Genomic DNA, 14,816 nt, shown 5'->3' on the forward strand with positions numbered 1-14,816 from the left:
ATTAAATTTAACGTGAAAAATTTCTTTCAGGAACATGGAAATACGTATTTCGAGTATGGCATTAAAACGGTATCCATGTATATAGGTATATGATCGTTTAATAAGAAAGATCGAACAATAATGGATAAAATAAGAAAATAGTATATTATTATAAACGATAGCAAACACTGTATTCGAATATATTAAGAATATTAAAAAACTAGCGATGTCTTTTACTCGATATCTCCTAATAATAAAAAAATCTAATAAAGACTTATATAAATAGTATCAAGTAATATTTTAAAGGACTAAAAAGATATACATATACATGAAACGATCATTGTACATAAGAAAAATGAATGTGATATCGGCACATATTTCGAGAATGTGAGATGTATATATATATATATATATATATACATGTATATAAATTCTTTTATGCCTAGATGCATAAATGTATACAAACCAGATTCATGTCAAAATAATTATATAGTAGTTGATGTTTTTAAACCATCTCTTTTATAATTAATCATTTTCTCCTCATAACACTGTTTGTACTCATTGGCGTAGACGCATTGTGGTATAGGACATGTCAAAACTTTATGCGACAGTGCCGATGGTTAGTTGTCATTAAATAAGAAAATTTTTATTTATTAACAATTTATATGGAAGAATGAATTCAAAAATAATTTTTCAAGTTCATTAGAATTTTTATTACATCATTTTAATCGTAACAACGATGTACGAATTGTTCTGGATACGAATAACCTATACGATATTTGAATTGTCAAAGACAGGAACGTTATTATTACGTATAGATCTATAGAGAAACAGAGAGGGAGAGAGAGAAAAAGAAAAAAAGTTTTATATTAAAAATGCTTGCAAATATCTGCACAATATTATTGTTACTTTAATCTATTAGAAATTATACCATAGATATTGTTTTAGTACTTAATCATTTATTTTCAATTTTATAAATAAAACTCTAATCAATTAGGTAATGGAAATATTATAGAAAACAGTATTTTTTTACATGCTACAATGTTTTTAATCCATTGTATACATTGACGGTACATAAATAGAATCTAAATATTCAAAGATTCATTGCAAAATTAATGGCAATTAAATACAGTACGGTCAAATATGATTTAAGTCACAAATTTCTGTTTGTTGCAAATAATATTTTAGTTTAGTAGTGTAATAATGTCATTATATGTTTAGGATAAAAGTCAGTTTACCTTCGAAGATAAATGGCCATGCATGCGACCAACTATTTTAAAACTACTCAAACAAGAACCTGTCACACAAGCAGAATGGCAAGATTTATTTTTTTCCGTTCATGCAGTATGTGTGTGGAATGAGAAAGGTCTTAAATTATTAGACGCACTTAAAGAAGATATAATGGATTTTATAAAACAGGCGCAACAGGTATAACTAGTAATTTCCAAAGCTACAAGTAGATGATATTAACAAGGCAATATCATTCTATATATTATATATAATATTACAGAGAGTTTTAGCACATCAAGAGGAGCAGGCTTTATTGAAAGCATATATAGTTGAATGGAGAAAATTTTTTGCACAATGTAATTATTTACCAACACCATTTAGACAATTAGAAACATCTTTGGCTGGAAAAGCACCATCCAGTGTTCAAAAAAAAAGTCAGCCCGACGATATTGTCAGAAAAGTAAGTATCTTGATGTTTGAAATGAAATTTGAAAATTTTTACAATATATATTTCCATAACATTTTGTCTGTTATCCAGTTAATGCTGGATAGTTGGAATCAAAGCATATTCGGAGAGATAAAACAAAAACTTCAAGATTCAGCTATGCGACTTGTTCGTGCTGAAAGAAACGGGGAAGCATTTGATTCACAACTTGTTATAGGTGTTAGAGAATCTTATGGTAATAGACATTATCTTAAATTAATTTATAATTGATATAAAATACATATACACAAAAAAATGGTTAAAAATGATGTTAAAATTGCAGTAAATTTATGTTCAAACACAACGGATAAGTTACAAATCTATAGAGATAACTTTGAAGCAGCTTACATAGAAGCAACGGAAGCTTTTTATTGGGTTAAAGCACCTGAACAGTTATCGTTACATGGTGTAGAGAATTACATGCGTTATGCAGATGCTAAATTACAAGAGGAAGAACTTCGCGCTGAAAAATATTTAGAACCAAACAGTGCTAGTGTACAACTTTTAACTGATTGTTGCGTACGTGTATTAGTAGCAACATTTAAGCCAGCTATATTAGCAGAATGTCCAAGGATGATTCAACATCGTCAAACAGATAGTAAGCATAATCTGATATGAATTGAATTATTTCAACAGCATCTCTATGGTAATAGTATTAAATGAATGATAATTATAGAACTTAGGTTAATGCTGAAATTAATGGATAGAGTTCCTGAAGGAGTTGGTCCAATGTTAAGGAATTTAGAGGAGCATATAGCAAGTGCAGGCTTGGCTGATATGATGGCAGCTGTGGATGTTATTACTCAAGATTCGGAGAAATACGTTGAAAGATTGTTGGATCTTTTTCGACGGTTCTCAATTCTTGTTAAAGAAGCATTCGACGATGATCCTCGATTTTTAACTGCTCGAGATAAAGCTTACAAACTTGTCGTAAACGATGCGACAGTATTTAGGCTAGAATTACCCGCACGCCAAAGCTCTGGTATCGGTGTAACGGTTTTGAATAATAAACCTAACAATAACAATAATGGACAGCCAGAGTCAAAATGTCCAGAACTTCTTGCTAACTACTGTGATATGTTACTTAGGAAAACACCACTGAGTAAGAAACTAACTTCAGATGAAATTGAAAGCAAATTAAAGGATGTAGTATGTACTTTGTTATTAATCCTAAATGATTCAGTATTACTTTATGATTTTGATTATTAACCGAAGGATTGATTTGGTTTTAGTTGTTAGTGCTGAAATACGTCCAGAACAAGGATGTATTTATGCGCTATCATAAAGCTCATTTAACAAGACGCTTAATATTGGACACATCAGCCGATTCTGAGAAAGAGGAGAATATGGTTGAGTGGCTACGTGAAGTTGGAATGCCTGCTGATTATGTTAATAAACTAGCTCGAATGTTTCAAGATATTAAAGTATCACAGGATCTCAATCAACAATTTAAAGAACAATGTAGAGCTGCCATTGCTGATAGCATAAATATTAAGGTACCAGTTTTATTATGTGTGTATTATAAAAATATTTGAAATTTTTATGTCACTGAATCTATACTGATGCGTGTGTTAATATAATTTATTATAGATACTAAATGCAGGTGCATGGGCTAGAGGTAGTGAGCGTGTTACTGTAAGTTTACCACTGCAGCTAGAAGATTATATTCCTGAAGTAGAAGAATTTTATAAAAAAAAGCATAGTGGAAGAAAATTACAGTGGTATCACCACATGTCAAATGGCACGGTAAAAAAAAAAATAATTTTTTCAATGAGTATAAGAATTAAGTTGAGTATAGTAATTCTTTTGTATCTAGCTAAGAAATTTCATAAATTAAAAAGAATTTGTTATACATTGTAATGGGTATAAAGTGAAACTTGTCGGAAAGTTCAATACTTTAATCACGATTTTCAGATTCATCTTGCAATTAATTTAATTGGTGTTCCAGATAACATTTTCTAACCAAGTGGGACGCTTCGATGTGGATGTAACAACATTTCAAATGGCAGTTTTGTTTGCTTGGAATCAACGACCGTTTGAAAAGATATCATATGAAAATTTACGACTAGCTACAGAACTTCCTGATCCTGAATTGAGACGAACCTTATGGTCTTTATGTGCCTTCCCGAAACTCAAACGTCAGCTCCTTCTAGTAGAGCCACATGCGCATAGTCCTAAAGATTTTGCGAATGATACAAGATTTTGGGTGAATCAAGAATTCGCGATCGTGTTAGTAATATTTTTTTACAGAAGTTACACGTTAACTTATTTAAAATGCATAGTTAATTTTCATTTTTAATTTTTAGAAAAAATGGAAAATTACAAAAACGGGGTAAAATTAATTTGATAGGAAGACTTCAACTATCGACTGAACGAAGTAAAGAAGAAGACAACCAATCCATTGTACAACTTAGAATACTAAGGGTTCAGGTATATTTTTTACTTGATTAACTCCTTTTAGCGTTATTAATTACAAATTATGATTTTCATATTTTTCTTCTTTCTTTATAGGAAGCAATAATCAAGATTTTAAAAATGCGTAAAAAAATTAGCAACGCTCAGTTACAAACCGAATTAGTTGATATACTAAAGAATATGTTTTTACCCAGTAAGAAAATGATAAAAGAACAAATTGAATGGCTTATCGAACATAAGTACATACGTCGGCATGACGATGATATCAACACCTTTGTGTACATGGCATAGGTCGGGATTATACATACATTCATTCATTCATACAGACACACATACATACATATAATACTGTTCAAATTCTTATGATTAATATTATATTTTTATAAAGATTCAGTTTTTTCTTGTTCGTCAAAGTGTATGCTTAAAATCCGAATGTACTTGGAAAGATATTAACCTATCAGGGACGGTATCTGAGCACTTTACGGACTATCGTGCCATTTTCAACGGCTAAAGTCCGTACAGTATACGAAACCCCAATGTGGCCTCTGAAATGTATTACGTTATTGTTTTCTGTCATGACTCTGTTTATATCATACAAAAACTAGGTTCGTTGAACTTTGTGTAGAAAAATGGTCTAAAATTTATCATATTATATTAGATTATCAATGTAAGGGACTAGTAATCTTCTTATTAATTGATTTCAAAGTTAAATGTACATATTGTATAAATATGTTATGTGAAAAGTATATAAAGGCTGTATTCGGTTAATAAATTACAAAAACTTATGTGATGCAATACATCGGCCGTAAGGAAAAGATTGGCAAATATGTAACATCCCTGAATGGTTAATATTATTTGTAACATATTCACAAAACACATTTCTCGAGTAAAATGTTGGTATTGACATACCGATTCATATCATCCACAAATAGCGGTTAATTACGATATCGTCTTTAACCATAAAAGTATGCATTATTAAGTAAAAAGTTATTACGATATTTAAAACACTCAAACAGCACAATTTACTAGTAATTTTTTAATAAAAACAGAGTTATCTTGAAGCCACATATGTGGGAAAAATGTACAATATTAAAAATCTTTAACTGGTTACATTTAATTATTAATTATCGACAATTTATTTCAAATAAATGTTATCTTTTGCTTTCGATTTAATAATCCCAATTTCATTAATTACTATAATAGATTGATCGCGTTTTCTTTGTCATTTATTTTATCTGTGATGTAATTTGATTATTTTACTGTACTTTAGAAAAAAAAAAAAAAAAATGGGATTGCGTATGTATTCAAAATATTTATAATTTATATAAATTTGTCGCAGATATTTTTTAATTATCGAAAATAGCATTCGCGTACGTATGTGTATATACACAGTATGTACATTATATATTTTAATATATGTCTAAACATAAACATTGTAAATGCATTAATATGTTTGTTTACTACAAGTGTACATATTTTCCAAGTATAGTTGTTTTTCATTGACTTGTTTTAATTGTAAACAGTACGTAAATTACAAAATTTTTGCAATCTATTTCATATTGACTATGCCACAATTATTTTAATCTGCTTAAATGAAGAAATTACAAGTTTCAAGTGGAAAATTTTAATGTGATCAAAAATGGATTGTATGTATTTCAATAGGGAAGAATATATGAAATGCCCTACGGTACATGTTACATGTAAATGTAACATCATAAAACTTTTTTATTTCCTTTTATTATAACAATAAATTTATGTATAATCCTTATGCCGAAGAAATTTTACGCATTTGTGCCACAAAGCATAAAATCTTGTCCCATCATTATTAATAACACTTACGTGTATAAAGCGTTTATATTATTTCAATAAGCAAATGATTACACACAGTGTAAAAGTGGAAAATTTCAAAATTAAAAAGCAAGATTTTTTATATTTTTTGATGTAACTTATTACATTCATCCCATAAGTGCTACCTCAAATAAACAAATTTTCGTGAACAATGCATCATTTCCCAGAATTAAGTGAACAAACAAGTAAATTAAATAATATAAACTATAATATGATAAATAAATATAAGAAAACATTGATCACTTTACATGTATATGAAACTCAGACACGTAAAACACAAGTTTTGAATAACATTTATTCACACAAATGTAATTTGCTATAACAGTTATAAATTTTCAACCATTTCTATATTAGATTAAATCTTACACCAATATGAAATATACTTCGCGTGAGTGAGAACATTATATACATTTACATACACATATGCGTAAATATCACTGTTATATAATATAATAGTATAATATCGATACGCTGTGAATAATACATAACTTTTTTTACTCAAAAAAGTTTTTCTTTCTCGGTAAGGAAAAACGATGGTATTATTACAATTTTATACTACAAATTTTAAATATTTTTCTAATAAAAATTAATCATTTTACCGTGTCTTCCAATTGTAATGTTGGTTACTTTTAAAACATAACAACGAATAGTATCAGAGAAAGTGGTAACACATTTCATGTGTCTACACATGGTATGTTCTTATAATCACATATATGTACATTAAATATACATCAATGTTTATAACTGCCTTTAAACTTATCGCGTACACACCCACTTTGTAACAAATATTATATCTCAATTTAATCTTGTTCGTGAAAGTCTGAGAAATTATACCAAGAATTTAATTCTAACAGCCTCTTCTAAGACCATGAATTTCTCATGTACCTTCTTTAAGGGTACTTGTAACATTGATAGCTTGAGTAAAACTTTGACATCGCTAATTTCAATACCTTTACTCTTGACACATTAACATTTTATTAGTTTTTACAATTGTAAGTAAGCATCTCTAATATTTTAAGTTGTGTTTTCAAATCGAAACAGAATATGAATCAGTGTAATGTTTTACTGAAAGTTTGTGTATATTTTTCTAATATTTTATTTGTACGTTATTAATTATTCGATGATTTTTTTCATTTATATTATTATATCACGTATTTTTATTTGTTTATATAATGCCAGCATAAAATATTATTTATCTGAAAACAAAAACAACTTTCTTTTGGTGAAAATTTAAAGTACATTTATATTTTATGTTTATCAGTATCTTAAAATACTCACATATATATTTTGTCTGAGCAAAAGACATTTACAAATTATTCCCTATGATTTTGTCGCAAATTAAAGTACCAGTTTTGCAATATTGCAATAAAAATTTTTGAGTGTTGAATGTCATTATTCGTAATGCCTCTAATTGCTTCTTGGATGGATAAATAATTCATTGTCAAAGGATGGACAATGTTTCTAATAGAGTTATTTATGAATGTTCTGGACAACGTGTATGTTAAATACGTGGAACATTTTTCATAGGATTTGTTGTTTCACAAACGTGTACAATTATACCCGGTTGCCCTGAACCTCCAGGATGCAATTCGTGACTACCTCCTACAAAATTAATTGCATAAGTATCACGTACATGGATAAGTATCTATATATAAAGGATGCAAACATATTAAAAATACTATAAATTATTTAAATGACAGAACCTGCAGATAAATTTGCTATAGCTGCCAATAAATCATGATTGACTAAAGGTTCATTTTCCTCTCTAGGTTCCCAACCGATGGGTGGCGAAGCAGGCGGTGAAATTAGGAACTGTTTAGTAAGCGCTGGTGGCTGAAGGTGTTGATCTTCTACATCTATAAAATATATCATTATTATCGCTAATGAAATTGTTATCAATTTTAATTATTATAAAATATAATTTCACAAACCTATTGGGGTAACAGGTTGCGCGAAATAACAATTGATATTAGTTTCACCAAAGTGAGCTTGATGTAACTGTATCCTTGCATTTGCTGCTGCACTTGGAGAACTATAATTTACTCTCATTCTTCTAAATGATCTGAAATACTGAAATGTTGCGTCTTCTCCAAACTGCTTGAAAAGATTTTCAATTTCGCACTGTGAAAACAAAAATAATACTTAGCAAAGTACTTATCATTATTGCTTCATTGAATGTTATTAATTTTTATGTTACCTTTAACTCGTCGCATTTGAAAACTCTGGGATCTACATTAGTTACGATAACTGATGTTGGTAAATCTTCATCGTGTACTAAATCTTCCATAGATCGTTCGCTTACATCGGAATGGCCCTTTTCCACACCAAATTCTAGCTCTAGTTGCTGATAATTAGGATGCAAATTTGGTAATCCGTCAACTTCGTTTATTATTATATTTTCTGATTCCTCTAGTTCCTCTTCTTCCACTATACTTGAACCATGCTTCTTTTCCATATTTTTTCTTACTATATATAAGAATATTACATTAAATTTATCGCATAAAAAATATCTTAGTAACATTATTTTATTTCTCGCTCTAATAAAAAAAAAAAAAAAAAAAACATCTATGAAACATGCACAAAATGCTAATTGTACTACCATAACATAACATGTAATTTTTTTAAGTTTATTTTAGCTAACCACTGTACATTTATTGAAACAAATATCACCTCTTTCTAATTGATCGTTAACAAAGAAAATGTGTAAACTATAAAGCTTAAAAGTAGACACAATAGACAGTAAAAAATGACATATTTACGAATTGTGAATTTTTATTTACCACTAAGCTGAACTTTACCGAACAACCACAAGTATGCTAGACGTAACCTACACACTAATGCATACCTGCTTTTGTTCTAACCGACTAAATAGAATGTATATCTTCTTTCCTTTCTAATATTTACACAAGCGGGACGAGAATAACTTGCTTACTTAATTATCTATTTATTTATTTATTCACTCGCTCATTTATACACTAAATTAATCATCGTACTAACATAACTATTAATCAGTTATACAATTTTCAATATCACACGCTCTCTATTCATTGTTTCATTATTATCGCATATAATGTAATCTTTTATAATCGTCGGCTAAAAGAAGTAACTAGAAAGACGTGCAAACCGGTATCAATAGATTTTCAAATGAAATGTTATTCTGCTGTCAAAGAGGAACCTGTCCCCTTCGTTACGTCTATCAAATGAAAATACTGATCGAAAATCGTGTCAATCGAATTTGTTCAATTCTCGGAATTTAAACGTACTATTCTTTAAATACATACTACGCGACATGAACTGACTTTAATACAACGAAGAAATTTGAAAATTCCTCTTGCGCCAACCTTCTATCGAGTTACCTTTCTATACATTTATACCTATACTATATATATATATATATATACGTTCATTTTATGCACACATGTACATAGCATTAGGTACATCTATGCATACCTATGCACACCCACATATATGTACACAGTTGGTGAATAACAGTGAGCAACAAATAACAATGTCGACGATGGAAGGTTCACTTAGCAAATGGACAAATGTTGTTAATGGATGGCAGTATCGTTGGTTCGTTTTAGACGATAACGCTGGCCTTTTGTCGTATTACACGGTACAAGTCTTTTAATACTCTAATCGTTATGCTTAATATTCACTAATTCATTAATAGGTTACACCCAATTTTCTTTTAAAAAATTTCTGTGATATTTCGTACAAAATTACAATTTTCAATGTAAACGAGTACACCTAATACTAACTATCGAATTGCTTACTAGTTATTTAGAGAACATTATTTAAATATTTTTAAAATATTTTATACATCTATCGTATATGGTCAGCTGATGATTAGACATCAATCTGTAATGATTTCGATAGCTAATTCTTGTTGACGCTGGTATTGTACAATAACATTATATCCTGTATTCAATAGTTTCTTGATTCTACTTTTACTAATTACATTTCAGAGTAAAGAGAAAATGATGAGAGGAGCTCGTAGAGGATGTGTACGTTTAAGAGGTGCTATTATTGGTATCGACGATGAAGATGATAGTACGTTTACAATTACTACATCATCGTACAAAGATGATCCAAAAACATTTCATTTTCAAACACGAAATGCAGAAGAAAGAGAACGTTGGATTCGTGCTTTAGAAGATACTATATTACGTCACTCGCATGCTGTAGGTCCATATAAGCGAAGGAAATCGGATTCTATCTGTAAATGAATAAAATTTTCTATTGTTTTAGAGATGGGATCCTAAAAAATCTCCTCCAAAGCAAGACTTTGATCGTAAAGTAGCCGAAGCAGATGCTTATCTTCAATTGTTAATCGATCAAATAAAATTAATCGAGACAAAACAGAGAACTGTTGCTACAGAAGACGAAGAAAAGCAACAAAAATATGCAGCAGTACTGACCCAAGCCAATGCAATGCTTAATTCGGTTAAACATACAATTGTTCAATTACAAATTGCTAAGGTAAATAATTCAGTATAATTATTTCTCATCATAATTTCGTAATAATAATAATACTTCTAGAACACAGCAATACCTGTAAATGGAATATATAGAGGGCCTACTGATTCGATACACGTGTCATCTCCTTTATCCCATGGTTTGTATTTGTATACGACTACAAAATACATCTATAATATAAAATTTACAATGTAATAAATTTTAGTTGCTGCTAGAGAACCAGAAGCAACTGTACAGACTGGTATCGAATTAGGCTCTGAATGTGTAGAACCAAGATTATCTACGTTGCCTAATGGTAATCTGCTTTCCTTTATTTTTATATGCACTAAATTAAAAATAAACGTTAAATTATTCAGATACAATATTTTGATTATTGGAAATACAACTATACATTTTGTAGAGCTATTTAAAATATTAAAGTTTTCATTTTTATCTCGCTGTTCATTTCGATTCTTTACTTGTAAAGCTGTTGTGGATAGAGGTCTCCCCGTACCAGAATTTTCTTATTCATCTTCGGACGAAGACGAAGATTATTATGATGCAGCAGATGAAATGTCACCTCCTGCCATACAAAATCATATAACTCTGTAAGTATTTATAAATGTGAAATACTAGATTCAGTAGGAAGCATACGTGTAACACGTAATAATTAAATGATTAGTAGAAGGCGAGATAGTGAACGCTCGCAAACACACGCAGATGTATCGAGTGAAAATCGAAAACAACCACCGTTGCCTCCTACAAAAGGTGATGGATCTGTTGACTATGATGGTAAGTATAAAACTACAGTGATATACATTTAAAAGTTTATATCGATTAACACATTTAAAATAAAACTTACATCCATACATATAAAATTCTCTTGAGAGAGATATACTTTTAATATTTTATTTGTCTATCTTGTGTTTTGATATGTAGCAAGTTTTGAGGAGTGTGTGTAGAGTGTGTGATATGTATATGTGTTTAATCCTTTGCACTCGAGCGGCGTCCGGCCGATTTCAAGTGTCAACGTTACGGTCTTTTGTAACTCGATCTGCTTATTTACGATTGAGAAATATTTTCTTGGACTAGGCTCGGCTTACCATTGTTAGCCAAATCTTATCTCAGTTTAGTTAGTCTCAGCATAGCGTTCACTATTGCCCGAAATCGTCTCGAGTTGCTGATACGCGCAAGCGAAAAAGGCCTCGAGTGCAAAGGGTTAAAATGAAAAAAAATCAAATGTGAAAGAGTTTATTAAAAGTATTAAAATATACGTTACTACTGTTATTACTAATTATCTGTGATAGATATATTTATTCGTAAATTCAAAGTATTAACGGAAACGCGTAATCTTAAATAAATACAGCTTTAAACAAGGAATAAATTTGATTTTTGTGCGCCCGTTATTATCGATAATACAGGTCTGCACGGGCCGACCTTATCCGCAACTACTATTATTGATTTTAAAGAGTATCTTGCACGACACGTGAATGATCGTGTTATCGAAACGTTGCAGCAAAATCTGGTCATATTTGTAGTCAAAAACAACTGTGAATGTTTCATAGTATGGCACAGTTACAGAAAAAGAAATTTACTCAAATTCAGATAATTTTCTCCTCTCTGAGAATTTTATTTTTCAGAAAAAAACGTTTGTGTCACGTATAGTCAAATTTCACTTAATATGTAACTTATTTAGGGATGGATATTAATTGGTATTTTATAAAAACCTAATATGCTGGGTGCAGGTTCAAATAGTAAGTCTTTAAGCTATAAATTTTGTTAAAAATATAAAATTGAAACTTTTATGAAAATTAATAGTTTTTAGGTTTTAAGTTCAATAAAATTTTGTTTTACAGCTCTTTACGAAGAGGAAAGTGAAACAGAAAGTTAGTAATCATTAATAATTTGCTTGATTATCAAGGAATAAAATAAAATATTTATCTTTCTCCCTTTTTATCTCACTTTTGCAGTGGATTCCATGGAATCCCATGGATCTGTTGTGACTCATCTTTTATCTCAAGTAAAAATTGGTATGGATTTAACAAAAGTAGCATTACCTACATTTATTTTGGAGCGTAGGTCACTCCTTGAAATGTACGCAGATTACTTTACCCATCCAGACCAGTTTGTAAGGTACGCATTTAATTAAATGCTAACTAATTATGCATTAAGATTTACTTTTCTGATATGCAAATTTTTAATAAATCACAGTAATATATTTTTTTATTATAGCATAGCAGATATGCCTACTCCTAAAGATAGAATGGTTCAAGTTGTTCGTTGGTATTTGTGCAGTTTTCATGCAGGTCGTAAATCAGGTGTAGCTAAAAAACCATATAATCCAATATTAGGTGAAATTTTTCGATGTCATTGGGATATTCCCAATGATACTGTAGATAATTCAAATGATACAAAAGTAGTTATCGAGGGTCCGGTACCCTGGTGTAAGGAGAGTCAACTTTCATTTATCGCAGAACAAGTTTCTCATCACCCTCCGAGTAAGTTTCCATTTTATTTATTAAGATGTTTTTAAACTAATCTTTCTGCCATATCTACCTGTGTCAAGTAAAATCATATGTAAATTGTTGTAGTAAGTGCATTTTATGCTGAACATTACGCCAAGAAAATTAGTTTTGGAGCACATGTATGGACAAAAAGTAAATTCCTTGGATTAAGCATAGGGGTACATAATGTTGGAAAGGGTTGGGTGAATGTATTACAACACGGAGAAGAATATGTATTGACTTTTCCAAATGGTTATGGTAGATCTATCCTCACTGTTCCATGGATAGAATTGGGAGGAACTGCGAATATACATTGTATGCAAACTGGCTACCATGCTGCTATAGAATTTTTGACGAAACCTTTTTATGGTGGTAAACGTAATCGAATTACGTGTCAAATAACACAACCAGGGGATAAGAAACCATTTGTTGTTATAAACGGAGAATGGAGTGGTGCTATGGAAGCAAAATGGGCTGACGGCGTAAGTATAAGCAGGATTTATGACAGAAACGTTTATCATTGATAAATTTAATTTCCGTAGAGAACTGAAGTATTTGCGGATGTTAAAGAGCTTCATACTCAGAGGAAATTAGTAAAGCCAGTTTGTGAACAAGAAGAACATGAATCTCGGAAAGTTTGGCGAGACGTAACCGTTGGATTAAGAATTAACGATATGGAAAAAGCGACAGCAGCTAAGTATGCGATTGAGCAGAAACAACGAGACGAGGCACGTTTTAGAAAAGAAAATAATACACATTGGCAAACTAAGGTATAAAGTATCTTTTTTTCGGATTTCTGCATTTTTCCTTATCAATTTGTATCTTATTCAATTATTACATATAGACTTGTCTTTTAATAGCTGTTTAAAGAAACCAAAGACGGTGGTTGGGTATACATAAAACCTCTTGCAGAGAGATTACATTCTTGTTCCAATCAAGTGGCTGCATAAATCTGTAATATGATTTGTTGGACATTTTAATATTGCACAGTGCTAAAAATTTAAAGCCTAACACGTACGATCAACAATATATATTTAAGCCTAATGACTTTGTGCTACAGTAAAGAACAAAAAGAAACTGAAAAATATTATAACTTCTCTTTTCTTTGTTTATTTTAAATATTGTTTCTGTACTTCTTTCTTTTACACGAACCTGACTAAGTACAATAGCAAATATTAAAATGTACTATATTAAAATTTCATTGAAGGTATGTACGTATTTTGATAGTAGGCAAATTATTTTTTATAACGTATTGCTATTGATAACTGTTGTATCAAAAGGAAATGAAATTCGCATAAGGTTGTGCCATGTGTTTTAAATGTGGACAACGACTTACAAGTCTATGTACTGTTAATAAAAATATACAGACAGAAAAATAATAGTCCTGATATTAGACTCTTTACAGTCTTTCTTAACGAGAGTTGAAATACAGTTTAGTAAATACATTGCAAATAAAAAGTAAAGTTGAATAAGTAATAATAATTTGTATGTGTAAGCCATATTTCTCTGATGCATTTAATTTTTTCCGAAAATATATACATTGTGTATCTTCTAAATATCATTAATGAAAACTATATATACCCAGAGTTCAGATTTTTTAGTCGACTAAAAAAGTTGTTTTATGTTTTGACATTCTTTACTTAAATAATGATTTTTGGGTGATACTCTTGAGATGTTTTATGAAGTAATGAAAAAAATAATTGTAAACATAGTTGTAAAAATAGTATATATATAATGTACAACATTACATGTACATAATTGTTTGTTCTTGACTTCTATTAGCCATGAACAAATAGCATTTACATGATGTAAATAGTTATAAATAGTTCCCATGTAGCTTTCTATTTCATATCGATTGATTGCTTTCTGATTAAACATAAAGTATTAAAATATCTCGA

At 30.0% G+C, this 14,816-nt stretch overlaps 3 protein-coding genes across 4 annotated transcripts; 2 read left to right on the top strand and 1 right to left on the bottom strand.

The window, feature by feature from the left end:
* Window positions 1–464: 464 nt before the first annotated feature.
* Window positions 465–4,541, top strand: Cul5 (cullin 5). Its single transcript, XM_076905167.1, has 11 exons — window positions 465–598; window positions 1,201–1,407; window positions 1,490–1,669; window positions 1,748–1,889; window positions 1,977–2,291; window positions 2,370–2,842; window positions 2,926–3,189; window positions 3,284–3,439; window positions 3,642–3,922; window positions 4,000–4,123; window positions 4,205–4,541. The coding sequence occupies exons 1-11, from the start codon at window positions 569–571 to the stop codon at window positions 4,397–4,399; spliced, it is 2,367 nt and encodes a 788-aa protein (XP_076761282.1). The 5' UTR covers window positions 465–568; the 3' UTR covers window positions 4,400–4,541.
* Window positions 4,542–7,234: 2,693 nt separating this feature from the next.
* Sra (RRM_RCAN_like domain containing protein Sra) lies at window positions 7,235–9,081 on the bottom strand. The gene is made up of 5 exons (XM_076905168.1): window positions 8,792–9,081; window positions 8,154–8,418; window positions 7,888–8,077; window positions 7,660–7,812; window positions 7,235–7,558 (listed from the first exon to the last, which is right to left on the bottom strand). The coding sequence occupies exons 2-5, from the start codon at window positions 8,409–8,411 to the stop codon at window positions 7,458–7,460; spliced, it is 702 nt and encodes a 233-aa protein (XP_076761283.1). The 5' UTR covers window positions 8,412–8,418; window positions 8,792–9,081; the 3' UTR covers window positions 7,235–7,457.
* A 349-nt stretch (window positions 9,082–9,430) lies between these two features.
* Window positions 9,431–14,507, top strand: LOC143428987 (oxysterol-binding protein-related protein 9). 2 transcript variants are annotated; one of them, XM_076904321.1, is made up of 13 exons: window positions 9,431–9,572; window positions 9,925–10,140; window positions 10,208–10,438; window positions 10,499–10,574; window positions 10,641–10,730; window positions 10,902–11,022; window positions 11,097–11,206; window positions 12,271–12,300; window positions 12,385–12,547; window positions 12,647–12,912; window positions 13,006–13,400; window positions 13,461–13,688; window positions 13,763–14,507. In XM_076904321.1, the coding sequence occupies exons 1-13, from the start codon at window positions 9,465–9,467 to the stop codon at window positions 13,784–13,786; spliced, it is 2,058 nt and encodes a 685-aa protein (XP_076760436.1). In that variant the 5' UTR covers window positions 9,431–9,464; the 3' UTR covers window positions 13,787–14,507. The 2 variants fall into 2 exon arrangements, with proteins under 2 accessions (XP_076760436.1, XP_076760435.1); XM_076904320.1 differs by having other exon boundaries at window positions 13,779–14,497.
* Window positions 14,508–14,816: the final 309 nt, after the last annotated feature.

Source organism: Xylocopa sonorina, chromosome 11, assembly GCF_050948175.1.
Source record: "Xylocopa sonorina isolate GNS202 chromosome 11, iyXylSono1_principal, whole genome shotgun sequence".
Taxonomy (NCBI): Eukaryota; Metazoa; Arthropoda; class Insecta; order Hymenoptera; family Apidae; genus Xylocopa; species Xylocopa sonorina.